General features: G+C 44.4%; 1 protein-coding gene across 4 annotated transcripts; it reads right to left on the bottom strand.

The window, feature by feature from the left end:
• Window positions 1-8,071: 8,071 nt before the first annotated feature.
• LOC103701451 (gamma-glutamylcyclotransferase 2-1) lies at window positions 8,072-13,851 on the bottom strand. 4 transcript variants are annotated; one of them, XM_026802359.2, is made up of 10 exons: window positions 13,468-13,851; window positions 11,322-11,439; window positions 11,125-11,201; window positions 9,952-10,008; window positions 9,811-9,867; window positions 9,665-9,705; window positions 9,488-9,559; window positions 9,298-9,377; window positions 8,370-8,693; window positions 8,072-8,314 (listed from the first exon to the last, which is right to left on the bottom strand). In XM_026802359.2, the coding sequence occupies exons 1-9, from the start codon at window positions 13,687-13,689 to the stop codon at window positions 8,413-8,415; spliced, it is 1,005 nt and encodes a 334-aa protein (XP_026658160.2). In that variant the 5' UTR covers window positions 13,690-13,851; the 3' UTR covers window positions 8,072-8,314; window positions 8,370-8,412. The 4 variants fall into 4 exon arrangements, with proteins under 4 accessions (XP_026658160.2, XP_026658161.2, XP_026658159.2 ...); XM_026802360.2 differs by having other exon boundaries at window positions 8,072-8,317; window positions 8,373-8,693; XM_026802358.2 differs by having other exon boundaries at window positions 8,072-8,693; window positions 13,468-13,850.
• Between the last annotated feature and the right edge of the window lie 207 nt (window positions 13,852-14,058).

Genomic DNA, 14,058 nt, shown 5'->3' with positions numbered 1-14,058 from the left:
CGCGTAACGTGGTTGAAAAGTGGACCTCCTACTATTGTAACTCATAAAAGCTTCTTCAGCAGCTGCGAACATTTAAAAGGCAACTATTGAAACATTACGGGCGCGTTTGGTTCTCAAAAAATATTTTTTTTATAAATATAATTTTTGAAATAAAAATTTTTAGAAAGAAAATGCTTGAATGTATTTTTGGCATGATTGGTTAAATATAAAAAATGACAAATTTACAGAGTGTTTATGTTTGATTTACCATCCAATTTTCTAGAAAAGTTATACATAATTTCTATTATACCCTTAATAAAAATTAGGTATTTAATGCCTCTTTAATGCTGAAGGATCTTTTTGAAAAAAAAATAAAAATGAAGTGATTCATGCCTCATGGAAAAGTTACTTTTCTATGTTTCTCATAGGAAAACTTTTTCATAAAATATGGGAATCATATTTTCATACGAATGCAACTTTTCTATTACTCTTCTTTAAAAATTTCAACCAAACAAGAGACATCTCATTACTTTTTCTTTGACCAAACTTTTCCTCTCTTTTTTACGCGAACCAAACAAGCCCCATGGAATGTTACTTCCTCGCCTCGAAGCTTGCATCCTGAAAGAGATGTTTAATATGTACCAGAAGGAGAGAGATATTTAACAGGTCTCCATTTAAGTTCCACTTCTTTTATTTGAAAAATATATCATCTTTAATATATAATTTTTATTAATTACATAATTATTTAATAATATACAATATATTTTTATATTTTTAATAAAATATCATTTTATTAAACCATTAATATATTATTAAACATTATTATCATCTAAAGTATTATAATAAAAATTATTATTATTGCTAAAATATATTATTTTATTAAAATATTATTAGTATTATCGATATTATTAATATTATTTATTTTACTATTTTTACTAAAACATTATTACTTTCAAAAAATGAAAAAATTACGCTTTCACATGGTGCTACTTATGGAAGGAACAATGGAGTTTAATACCACTCTCAATAATAGATCTACATCTCCGCAGGACATGCTTTTTACTTGGCGAGAGGACAACTTGTACATGGTTAGATGCGACGCTGGATGGACTTAAAGCATCCTCATTTATTCCTCATGGCTCTTCTTTTCTCTTCAATGCAGTCCGGCCTTCTCTGTAGATACAATTTCTCCACCAATAAATAGCACACGGGGAGGAGCAGGAGAGTAAAAAAAATAGATGTTTGTTTAAATCTTCTTCTTCATTTTTTTTTTTTTTTTGTTAAACCATATTTGCTCTCTCCTCCTCCTTCATGCGCTCCTTTTGATATTATTAAACAATATTAATTTTCAAAAATATTATTAATAAAAATATCATTTTTGTTAAACTATATTATTTTTATTAAAATATTATTATTATTATTATTATTATTATAAATATTATTAAAGTTACTTTTTTTTACTAAAATATTATTAATTTTAATTAATGTATTGAAATATAATCTTCTTGACCTGCTTTGGAAGGAGTTTTTCTCGGCCTCCCATCCATTCATTTAACATAATTGTTTTCAGAGAGATGGACACATGGGAGTGCAGCTTTTTTTTTTTTTTTTTTTACGCTGGTGCCTCACACACAATAGGTGTGGGTACAATCCATAAAGTCACAAAGAAGAAAGAAATGCAAAGAAGACATGACAGAGATGTAGTTCATCCAAATAAAATCTTCAGAATGATGAACTGCATAGGATACCACCCAATTCACAGTACTGTTTGCCTCTATGTAGATATGAGTAGCTCGATGGGAGTCACACTCACCCAAAAGACCACGAATGTCGTGGAGCAACCGCACCCCACCGGCATCCCGCCCCGAACCATGAATCCACTCAATCACCATAGCTTAGTCCACCTCAAGGATAATACGGTCTGTGCCCATCACCCGTCTCGCATAGAAAACGCCCTCCCATGCGGCTTTGAGCTCGGCACCGACAACGGTCTGATCGAAGATCCGCCGACCCCCAGCCGCCACCAATCGGGCCTCCGATCTCGAGTAACAAACTTGAAACCGCCACTATATCCTTGCTCACCAACACTGTCGTCGAAGTTCACCTTGAGAACACCAAGGAGTGGGGGCTCTTAGAAAACAAACAAAATCCTGAACGCTACAAAAGCGGAATGAGAGTCCTAGATTTTTCTAGCCAACCCAAGGGACGACGACGCAGTGATGCCAAGAACCTCTACCGCATGAAGAAGAGCCCGGTCCACCACCGACCTCGGATGCGCTCCTCTGTCCTCAAAGACTCGGCCATTTCTATCTAGCCAGTAGTTGTAAGCCAGATAAGCCACCTTAATCTCCTGCTCCATAAGGCTGGGCCTCCAAAAGGACCTCCAAGAAGCTCAGAAACTCCTCGGTCGATGTCCACCCCTGTTGCAGGTCGGAGAAAGTCGAGGCGCACTCTCAGATCTACACAACCCGTTGATAGCCAAAAAGAACATGAAAAATAGACTCTACCTCCTTGCAGGCCAGCACCGTGGGGAATACTAACCCTTCACCGAGACAGCACTCCTATGGTGGGCAAGCAGCCCCAAGCGACCTTTTAGACAAACAAGGTCACCCGATGGAGGATTCGCAACTGCTAGATCCATCCCCTCAATCTGCTAAACGGATGTCCTCCCAACCAGCCCAAGTAGGTCTCCTGTTCTCACCTTTGGCCCGTCAGTCTAGCCCCACACCCTCCTATCCTCAGCCTCACCTGCTGGAATCGGCAACACCAAAACCTGCTCAGCTAATTGCTTGCCAAAAGCCCACCGCCGCACAAGGACCTCATCCCAACCCTGCTCTCCTACAACAAGCAGGTCGTAGACTCTGTAGCCCTATTCGGGGTCAAAAAAGGTAGGCCACCTACATAACGACAGGTCGGCCAACCATCTATGCCCAAAGGAATCAATAGTTCGCCCGTCACTAATCTCCAATCTAATCTCTGGAATCACCAAGGGGCATGGAGGCATATCTCTCTTTCCAGATGAAGGAACTGCACCGACCAATGCAGAAAACTGATGGGTCTACCGAGTCTCCGTACTTGGCCCTCATCAAGGAGCCCAAGAGACTCGCTAGCTTCAGTATAAATCTGAGTGCCAACCTGCTGGGAAAGATCTCTCATTGCTCGATTAAAGAGTGGATCCCCAGCTCGCCACAGCTGGTCGGCTAGCAGATTGTATCCCACACCAATAGGTGGACACCATTATTGCTATCCTGTCGCTGCCAAATAAAGTCCATGAATAGGCTCTTCATATACAGTAGTGCCGCAATAGGCACCAAGGTGTTGGATAGTAGATAGATAGAAATCAAATTGAGGACTGATCGTACCAGTGTGATTTTGCCCATCATCGACAGAGCGCTCGCCTGCCCGTCCTCCATCCTCTGCTTAATGCTCTACTCCAAAGAGAAGCAATCCCCCCTGCGAAGACGTTGTCCTATGATCGAAACCCCGAGATATCTCAAAGTGCCCCTCCTGCTCCCCAATCTCCATGATGGTATCCTTCAAATTAGCCTATAACTTCAAGCTAAAACAAATAGCTAACTTTGCCAGGTTGACCTGCTGACCAGAAGCCGCACAGCATTCCTCCAGCACCCTCCGGAGTGCCATAGCCAATCTCATCGTCTTCTAGGCCAACAACAAGCAGTCGTCCACGAATAGCAGATGAAAAATCTGAGCTGAGTCCGGCACTGGCCTGTAAGCTTCCATCTCCTGCCTCGTTGATACTAGCTAAAGCACTCTAGATAGGTAATTCGCGCAGATGATGAATAGAAGTAGTGACAAAGGGCACCCCTGCCTTAATCCCACCAATGACACGAAGAACTGCAATGTGGAGCTGTTCATCAGTAGGACAAAGGATGGGGTGTGGATGCAATCCTGAATCCACCTTATCTAAAGTGGGTGAAAGCCAAAGCACTCTAGTGACTGAGCCACGAAGTCCCACATCATCCTATCATAAGCTCTCTCTATATCTAGCGTGACGCCCATCAAACTCCTGCACCCCGACGCCCTTTGGAGATCAGACATGAACTACTGAGTAATGAGTACATTATCAAAGATGGATCGGCCGCCAACAAGGACCCCCTTCTCCAGGTAGACAAGTTTAGGCAAGATACCCTCATCCTCCGAACCAAAATCTTCGCGATAGTCGTGTAGAGGGTGGTGCACATGCTAATCAGGCGAAAGTAGCCCGGCTCCGCAGGATCCGGTCTTTTAGGAATCAGGGTGATAAAGGTCCTATTTCACTCATCTGGCATCGTCGCCGACAAGAACTGCTGGATAGCTGTCGATACCTCTTACCCGATGATATGCCAGTACCTCCTAAGGAAAACTGGAGGAAAGCCATCCGGTCCTGGGGCTTTGTCCTCACCCAAGAACCAAACGGCCTCCGAACCTCTACCATCATCATTGGATTGACCAAATATGTTTCTTAGCTCAGATACTCTCACCGTTGGAACTAGCATAACTCCTCCAAAGCCACCCCCATGATCAGTCTACCTAGATCGAAAGAATTGTTCCAGTGTCTGTCTGATAGTGTCGGGGTCTTCAGTCAACTACCCACTAATGTCTCTAATCCTACAAACCTTGTTCCGCTGCCTTCGGATCATGGTCGACTGGTGAAAAAATCTCATGTTCCGATCACCTTTCCTGATCCACTAAATGCAGGACTTCTGTCTCCAGAAAAACTCATGCTGCCTCAGGAGGGAGTGATATCTAGACAACATGGCTCTGAGGTCCATCTGCTCTCCATCAGATAGGCTGCCTTATCATTCCTCAAGAGACTATAACCTAATAATAGCTGCTTCTGCTTCCTCTATCCTTTTGAAGATGTTCCCCACCTCTTCTCGATTCCACCTAAGTAGCCATCATCTAGTTACCTCAAGTTTGTGGGTGACTCTCTACATGACATCTCCCTGCACCAGCATCCGCCAAGCCTCCCGCATCACCTCTCACGATCGTGGGTAGGAAAGCCAGACCTACTCAAAGGGAAAAGAGCTACGAACCAAAACAGGATGCGAAGTACTCATCAGAATCGAGCAGTGGTCTGAGGCAATTCGGAGAAGATACCGCACCGAAAGTCCGAAAACTGCTGGATCCAATCGGGCGAGGCAAAAGCTCTATCTATCCTCTCCTAGACGCACACCCGGCCTAGTCTGTTGTTGCACCAGGTGAACTGCGGTCCTGTAAACCCAAGGCCACCTCCTTCCCGCTTCTCATTCGGGCCGTCAATATAATTGAAGTCTCCCACTACCAAAACTGGATACCCCTGCTGGATTAAACTAGTAACCTCGTCCCACAGTACCCTTCTCTCCTTGTAATTCATGCTTGCATAAGCTGCCAACGGAACCCAAGGGGGTTCATTTCCCTCTGAGATCATCATGACCATCTACTAGTTGCATTTGTGGAATATGTCGAGGTTGCATCCTCCAAGTCTCCACATGACAATGATGCCCCCTGACAGGCTCTGAGACTCTACCACATACCAACCCCAGGAGTTGGGAATAGACCGTCTCACCCCCTGCAAACTAGCTCCGAACAGTCGGATTTCAAACAAAACACATACCTTAGGATCATGCAGTTGTACCAATCTATAGAAAGCCGACCTGAACGAAAGTTTACCGGCTCCCCGACAATTCCACAAGAGGATCTTCATACCACCGAATTAGATATGGAGGGCCCTTCCAAGCCCTCCGACCTCAGCCTCCCAACAGCCCCACTTGGCCCGGTTTCCTCCTACATGGGCCCCTGCAGAACTCTCTGAAGCAACTGGGTCATCTCCCAATGCCACAACTCACTTGGGCCCGCCTCAGCCTGTCCGGCTCCCAGGTTCCCTGCCCCACTTTCCCCATCCACCACAGAAGTGGCGATCAGCACCTGCCACCCGAGCGTGGAGGTATTTTCACTCGCCGGCGGTTTCCCCAAGTCGGGGGCCACCCCCGCCTCCGGGCATCCACCATGGCCTCAGGCGCTACCTGCTCGTGATGGTCCTCACCTGCCTCCATACCTCCTGTCGTCGGCTGTGAAGAGGAAAGACACCGGCCACCCGAGGTCGGCTGCCACCACCCCTCACCTTGCCGGCCTTAGGAGACCGGGGCCCGCCCTTGAGCACCATCGGAGAGAGGCTCCTGCTCTGAAAATGATGCCTCTCTCCTCCCTGGCTCGAGATGCCCTCGCCTGGCACGGTCGGCTTGGGCCTCTGGCACGACCCGCAACCAACAAGCCCACCACCCCTATTTTTCTTGGACGGGCTCCTAGCCCGTTTCAGGAGGCCTAGCCCGTGGTTAGGGCCTGCCAAGCCTGGGCCGACCCTACCTCCTTGGGCCCGACCCGTTTCCATCATGCCCGCTTCTTGGCCTGTCTCGCTAGACAGACTTGGGCAATCCAGACTCGATGCAGCGCCTAGTTGAGGCGGACTCACCTCCTCCCTATGCTCCGTTGGACCGCCGGCCGCATGCTACTTCTCTGCCAAGCCCCGCCCACCTTCTTAGGCTTCTACCAACCGTCGAGTTCGGCGGGGAGATGGGCGTAGCCGGCCCATTTTGAGGAGGACACGGCCGTGAGTGGGAAGGAACCGGACTCGAGGCCGACTCGGGGGTGGGGCTTAGCCTCCTTCCTCACCTTACCCTTGTTGTCGGCGGCTCTAGGCCAGTAGACACGGCTTGTGGCCATCCACGGGGCAAAGACTAGCTGCCTGGTGCTTCCGAACTCCCTCGATCCTGACTCCCTCGGGGAACATGCCGAGGTCTCCTCCACCCGCGACGCAGCAGGGCATCCCGACAACCCATCCTTCTCAAGCTCTGGCCCAGGGTAGCGGCAGTCGCTCTCGAGGTGCCCGATCGGGGCACAAGCAAAGCAGAAGACCGATAGGTCTTCGTAGATGAAGGCCTGCCAAACCTTAGTTGGCTTCCCTTGGATAAACAACCCCGGTTTGAGAGGGTTGAGGGCGTCGATCTCAATTTTCACCCTTGCATACCTTACTCACAGGAGCTAGTCGGAGACATCGTCCAACTCTAGTAGCCGGACCGTCGCTGTTGCAATTTTGAGCAAAGAGTCCTCCCAGAATTTTAGGGGAAGACAGGGTAAACAAAGCCAAATTACTGTTCTACTCACCGTGTTGATGCCGGGGACGAAATCGGGCCTCCACTCCTCCATTGCCAGCAGTTGACCGGCCACCAGCCATAGCCCGCCAGTCATCGCAACTACCCGATCAATGCTGCTCCAAAATTTGAAGGCCACGAGACCCTCCACCATCTGAAAGGACTCAACGGTCGTATCCCAGCCTGTCCTGTAGCCGAAGATCTCGTGCCATCCAATCCGCCGGAGCACGATAGCCCAAGGTCCGAACAACCACCGCTGACGATGCCGAGGCCATTCGTGCTCTTTCCACACGGTCGACCGGCAACTGTTTAGGATACGTATAAAAATTCAATAACCGAGAGTCGCATTCTTATTTGTAGATGCGACGAATGGAGGCTCATCGAATGTGTGTGTGTGTATGTATATATATATATATATATATATATATATATATATATATATATATATATATATATAGAGAGAGAGAGAGAGAGAGAGAGAGAGAGAGAGAGAGAGAGAGGGGGGTTCGTGCATTGTGGTACAACCACCGAGAAGTATGCATTATCTTTCATCTACCCAAATGTGAATAAATTTCTCCCTTATCATATTTTCTAACCAATTGCCTTTATGATGAATTGCTGATGCTGTCTTTTCTTATGTAAATGCTGATTTGGATGCCCCGTTGCTTGAATTTGTTGCGGCTGCTTCAATGTAAACTGCAGAAGTTGTTGAAAGATAGAGAAAGCACTCGACAACGTATGTTATTTGTTGCCCTCGGTGCATCAGGTGGAGAGTTTGGCCGGAACCGCAATTCCATCAAGCGGAGCAAATTGTCCCTTCCTAAGATGCCTCGCCCACCTCATAACGAGAGTGTTGTAGCCTTGCGCATGCATTTCAAAAGCCATAAGAAAGCGAGAGAGAGAGAGCACAAAAGCCAAAAATCGAAATTGAGAAGACGTTATTTTACTGAGGGAGAGAAAAATTAGTATGAAAGAATCCATTGCAAGAAGAGACTCAGCTTTGACACAACGATAAGATTACATCTTGCACCGATCTCAAAGTACTTGAATTCAGGATGTATAGTCCAAGTTAAAAATAGAGAGCGTTGCCAAGGGGCTCCGAGTAAGGGTGTACAATCAAGTGAAAAATTGGAAATGTACGAGACAAACACATGGATGCTGCCATATCTGCTGGACGACGACTGAAATTGTCTCCTGGCCTCTTATCAAGAATCCACTGCGACAGTAGTTTCGAAAAGGGATAAAGGATGCAGAAGAGCTTCATGGGGCTTCTAGGAGATAGAGACCTCAGCTATCCTCACCTTCAAATGGGTTCGGGCCGTATCTTCTGCGTGAAAGAATGATTAATATTTTTTCGCCACATCGACCATTGGATCACATCTTGCACAGATCTCAAAGCACTCCAAACTTTTCCATTCATCCGCCCACATAGATCTCTAAGCGGCCATTGCCCCATCCAATGGTGGATTCGCATGAAAGAAGGTGTGTCCTTTCGCACGTAAGATACAACCCCCGTCCCTTTCAAACTGCCAATTATCTTTCTCACCTCGTTCGCGAGCTCAATCACGCAATCATCTTGATGACCTGCATTAGCTCTAAAAATTATCCATTGCCTTTCTTAACTCATCCAAACATCATTTATTATTCTTCCATTTCTTCTTATGAATACTTCAGGAATTCAAATAACAAACTCTAAATCATCTTATGAAAGAGGATTTAGAAACCCAGGAAAAGAGCACTGTAGATTGCCTGCAATTAGCAAAAAGCTAACCAGAGGGATAACCTCAACCCACACAATCAACAATGTCGATACAAAAAATGATCAATGGGGATCTTATATTTTTACGAATATCACGCCTTGCACCCAATTATTTTCCTTTCTTGATGTATATTGCGTGGAATTTGATTCTTGTCATATTATGTGGAGTTTGGTTCGGTACAATATGTATTTTTCATTATTGATGCATATTGTGTAGGATTTAATTCTACTATATTATGTGACATTTGATTATATACAATATATATTTTCTATTCTTGATGCATATTGTTTGGGGTTCGTTTTCTTTTTTGTATATATACGGTTGTTCATCCCACATGAAATATATATAGAATATCTTTTCTTTAGTGCCTCTCGTTACCACTCTTATCATAGATCAATTTCAGTTGAAAAAATAAGAGATAGCCTCACCTATATTGAACAATGCCTTCTCCAGAAGAAACAGATAGTCCCTATTGTTCCCGCAAGGACCATGGGCAGTAGCAATTTGTCTGAAGTACACAGTAAAGGAGCTTGATAAGAAAAAGTACAACCACTGAAGCTAATCATTCAAAAGAACAGGGGGAAAAAGAGTTCGAATAAATATAATCTTCTGATTCACCTTGCTGTTTCCTCCAAGGGAGCTGGACCCAAATAGTACTTGCTGGCCTTTTTATCTGGGGTGGATGTGAATCTGCAGAAGTAACAACTTGTTAATCTCACAACGACGGAAGATTACAGTCCAAAGTAGCTTGTCAACACAATGTATATTATTTAGCAGGAAAGTTTAGCATCTTACACCAAAACTCCTGTTACAGCTGGCCTAAGAAGATCTTCTTCCTGAATGATGCACGCCACAGACAGAAGAGTGAGAGTGGTTCATCAAGAAATTAGTTCTCTCAAGGGGCCTTTGAGACATCAACAACAGCAAATCTCTGATCTTACCTTGTAAAAGTCCACAGAAGTTTTCTGGTCATATTCGCATTCTCTTCTCTCCAAATACTGAGAAGCGTAAGAAAAATGCTCGATAACATATCAAATAATCAAACAGCAATCAACTGAAGAAAACAGCACATTGAACTGTACCTTCATTGCTGCCCTTTCCTTTTCTCTGTCTCCTCTAACACAATATGCAGTGCCCCACTGTAAGAGAAACAAGCCATGTCAAGAGTGAGAGGGAAAAATTGTAAAGACTGACTGCGAACTGCACATCAAAGTCTGTTCTAGTGAAACACGAATATATAATATAAATGAAGTTGTATAGAGCTTGACGAGGACAAACATCAGATGAGGGTTTACCTCATCTGGAAGCGCAAGGTATGGATCGATATCCAAGTAAGTTCATCCTTTCATGTGCTTGTGAATGCATTAATTGCTTATCTACTTTGATTTATCATCCTTCGATATGTACATATAGATAGTTGACCATCTTAATTTCCTAAGCAATTCTCACACTTGGTCACTCTAATAACATTTTCAAATAGTTGCTGTATGGTATAAACTGGATAAACTAAAAATAAATCCAGGATTTTTTTTTTTAATTTCAAGGCCAGATTTTAAGATGGTACTCTGAAGTTTCACATCCTCCCATATCAATGAAGAATAGCTACTACTAAATGCTATAAAAGCTTTCTAATCAAATGAATATGAGTAAAAAAAATATATTCAAACCAGACATGGAAGAATAAAATTAGAAGTAGTTGAAATAAGAATAATTTTCAGGTGGTCAATAAGGGTATTTAAGGGAAAGTGAAATAAATAAAAAAAAAACACCCAGAGCCATCGTGTCTAACCTATCTAGTCATATAAAAATTGGAGACATTTGATGATAAAAACAGGAGACATAGATAGAAATATATGCACTTTCTGCAAGCATTTAATTATAAATGTATCTGGAGAATCTAGCAAATATCCCTCATGACAATAAAATCAAGATAGAAACAGGGAGACCTAACAGATCTTTTATAAATGGAATCAAGTAACAATTTTGGTTTTTCCCTTCATCAATGCCCTCATATAACAAAGTAACAAACCAGGGAATGGAAACTAAGAAAACATATATAAAATCAGAGGTGGGTACTGTACCCTCCTCTTAAACTAAGAAAAAGCCAGTTGCCTGTCAAAAGTCACAGAACTTGGAAACCAAAAAAAAAAAAAGGCACGGTCCAAAAAATCCATGATTAAGAACCTGAGGTTTACAAAACAGATTCTAGCCAAGTAATCAGATAGACAATCTGGCAAAGAATAAGTTCTGCTTACACAAACTGCTCCTTTTTTGGCCTCCAATGTGCAAGTTCTAGCTGGATTCTCTGGTGTACCTCTGTGATCTATGCATGCTGCAAAGAAAAAGGCTAACATTATTTTTTTTTTCTCATGCAGGATTTTAATTTATGTGTTGCTTTAAGATTTTGAGAGATGTCACTAGGCCATCCTTTTGACGAACAAGTAAATCTTACCAAGATCGAACACACGCCTGTAGTCCTTGATGAAGCCAACTATTTTCTCATCAAAGTCAAATCCAGGATTCCATATCAATGATCCATACCCAAATACCCACAGCACCATGGTCACAGCCTACATTATATATTCAAATACATTAGGGAAGGAAAAGAAACTTCTCTAGAGTAAACCATATATATACAAAGGTGGCATCTTTAAGGCTAATTACTATCTCCTCTACAGCCGAGCGATCTGCTCAACTATCTCATGGCATGTAGGAGGAAAAAATTTTGGCAGAACGGAAAACTTACAAATTAAACATCTAGATCTAATGGGGAAAATATTCTAAAAACAGTAGAATTTAAAAGCTTCGTAAATTTTTGTAATCTGCTTCTTGGAATCTCGCACGCAGTGATTTTCCTATAAACAATAGACTAAAAGGCTTCATTGCTGTAATCGGAAAAACATACCAGAAAAATGAGAGAAAGGTACTCAAATGTCTCCTCGATCTCAGAGAAGAGGAAGAAAGATCCAATGACGAAGCAGAAACGGCGTCGGATCGTCCTCTTCGAATCAAAACCCTAACATCCAATTCGAGATCAGAACCCCAGGACCTCTTTCGACGTCTTCTCTCTCTTCCTCGGGGATTTTGTTTGGGTTTCAGAGGCTGATGGGAGAAGCGGGGACAGCCTCGGGATGCCCCGTACGGATGCTCGCATGACATGAACTCAGGTCTATGGTGTGAATCGCGGGGCCCGCTTCATTATCTCGAACTCGAGGTACAATGAACCTAGACGCCCATCTTTCTCCGATGGAAGAACCTGGACGCCCTTCTGGGAGGGTCAATCTTTCTGGCGCCTTCTGTTTCACGCCAATTGCTGCTTCCAGGCCGTTTTAGCAGACTGGAATGTGGGAGTCAACGAACTTGGACGCTTTTGCGCGAAGGTTCAACATTGAAGAGCCATTCAATTTAATAACGGCTAATGGACGGCAACGTCTAAGGGAGGACACGCTTCGGCCGTAAAAAAATTGATATTTTTGGCAAGCATAGCGGACTGCTCGATCCATGTTTCACTAGATTGACAGTTCTCAGAATCTTAATCAACGAAACAAATATGCTAATCTTCATTGGAGCAACGCCATCTACAAATATTTAGCAGTGGGACACAACAAGTTCCAATTTTTTTAGGAATTGATAAAAGGATCCGAAGAAATTAGCCACTATGTTTCATATATTAACCATTGCAACAAATATTTGGTTAATTAGAAAATCCAAACAATCAAAACAATATAGCTAGCTAGAGAGCCAGCTAGCCATGCACGCACGCACAATTAGGGTCTGTTAGGGAAGGATTAGGAACGGCCCGAATCCTATAGGATCCATGGATCCTATGAATAAAAATCCTATTTCCGTCTCTAGCCGACAAATAAAATAATAAAAAAATAATTAGATAAAAAATTTAAATTTTTGATTTTTTTTTTAATTTTAATTTAGTAAATTTTCAAACTACTAACGTCGTTCAATTTGTATTTTGACTATAAATTTCATCTGATTGCTGTAATGGAATTGTCGCATAATATATATGACTAACTTATATGGCAGAAGACAGCGTGCGGCAATTTCATCGTAGCAGCAGGTGGAATTTATTATCAGAGTTTGGATTGAAGGAATTTAAGAGTTCAGCAATAAAACTAAAAACCTTCAGATAGTTAAAATTTTTGGCGTAATAATTTTAAAAAAAATCCTCAGATTTCTTTTTCTTTCTTTTTTTTTTTCAGTTTCCGCGATCGTCGGGCTCAGCCATCGCACCCCCATCGTCGCGCTCCACCTCCAAAACCAGATCCGGCCGTCACCTTCGACCTCAACCCATCCTCCCCGCCGCAGCAGTCGAACCCAAACCCCAGCTCCAGATCGCCGTCATCGATGGCCGCCGGAAAGGACGGGACGGCGGCGGCGGCAGGGGGGTAGGTTTGGGGGTTTTTGTGGGGAGCGGGGCGTCGCCGAAGACTTGCTTGTAGCGGAGGAAGTTGGGCCAGTGGGAGACGCCGTCGGCCTAGTCGACGGCGGAGGAGGGACCGTGAGAGCCGTCGGATGGGGAAGGGAGGGCGGAGATGAGCTTTTGCTTGACTAGGAAGCACAGATAGATGTCGCCTATTTTGGACCTTGGTGGAGGCGTTCTTCCAGGACCGGAGGAAGGGGTAGGCGACGGGGTCGACGGCGTGGTGGCCGGCGTTGACATGGGCGGCGATTGGCCGGAACTTCTTCTCCCGTGTTCGCGTGCGGGCGAGGCTGCCGTTGGACGCCATCTCCGCATACTTGTCGATCAGCGACCGCTCCTCTAAATCCTCTTCTGTCCACTTCTTCCGCTTCTGCGCCGACGCCATGCCGCCCCCTTCACCTGCTGCTCCGACGGACCACTGCACCGCCGCCGGAGGACGCCTTGGAGAGGAGTGGACGAAAGACTCTTTGAAATCTTTTTTAAGGGACCAAATTCGATGGGATCGAGTCCGAATGAATTAGGGTTTGGGAAAGGGGGAGGATAGGGGAGTAGAGAAGGATGAATATGTACCACCAAGGTGGTAGCCCAGTGGGAACGGGGCTTTACTTCTACCTGGATGGTTCAGGTTCGAAATATGCAGACATCGATTAAATTCGGAGACCGGATGCCCTATGCCTAAACGCTGCTGGTGGGAGTGATACTGCCGCTGGCAACCAAAATGGTACTGGGGTGGCGTACTCATACATGGATAACC

This window comes from Phoenix dactylifera, chromosome 1 (genome assembly GCF_009389715.1).
Source record: "Phoenix dactylifera cultivar Barhee BC4 chromosome 1, palm_55x_up_171113_PBpolish2nd_filt_p, whole genome shotgun sequence".
Classification (NCBI taxonomy): Eukaryota; Viridiplantae; Streptophyta; class Magnoliopsida; order Arecales; family Arecaceae; genus Phoenix; species Phoenix dactylifera.
This window is presented reverse-complemented; position numbering and strand designations above follow the sequence as displayed.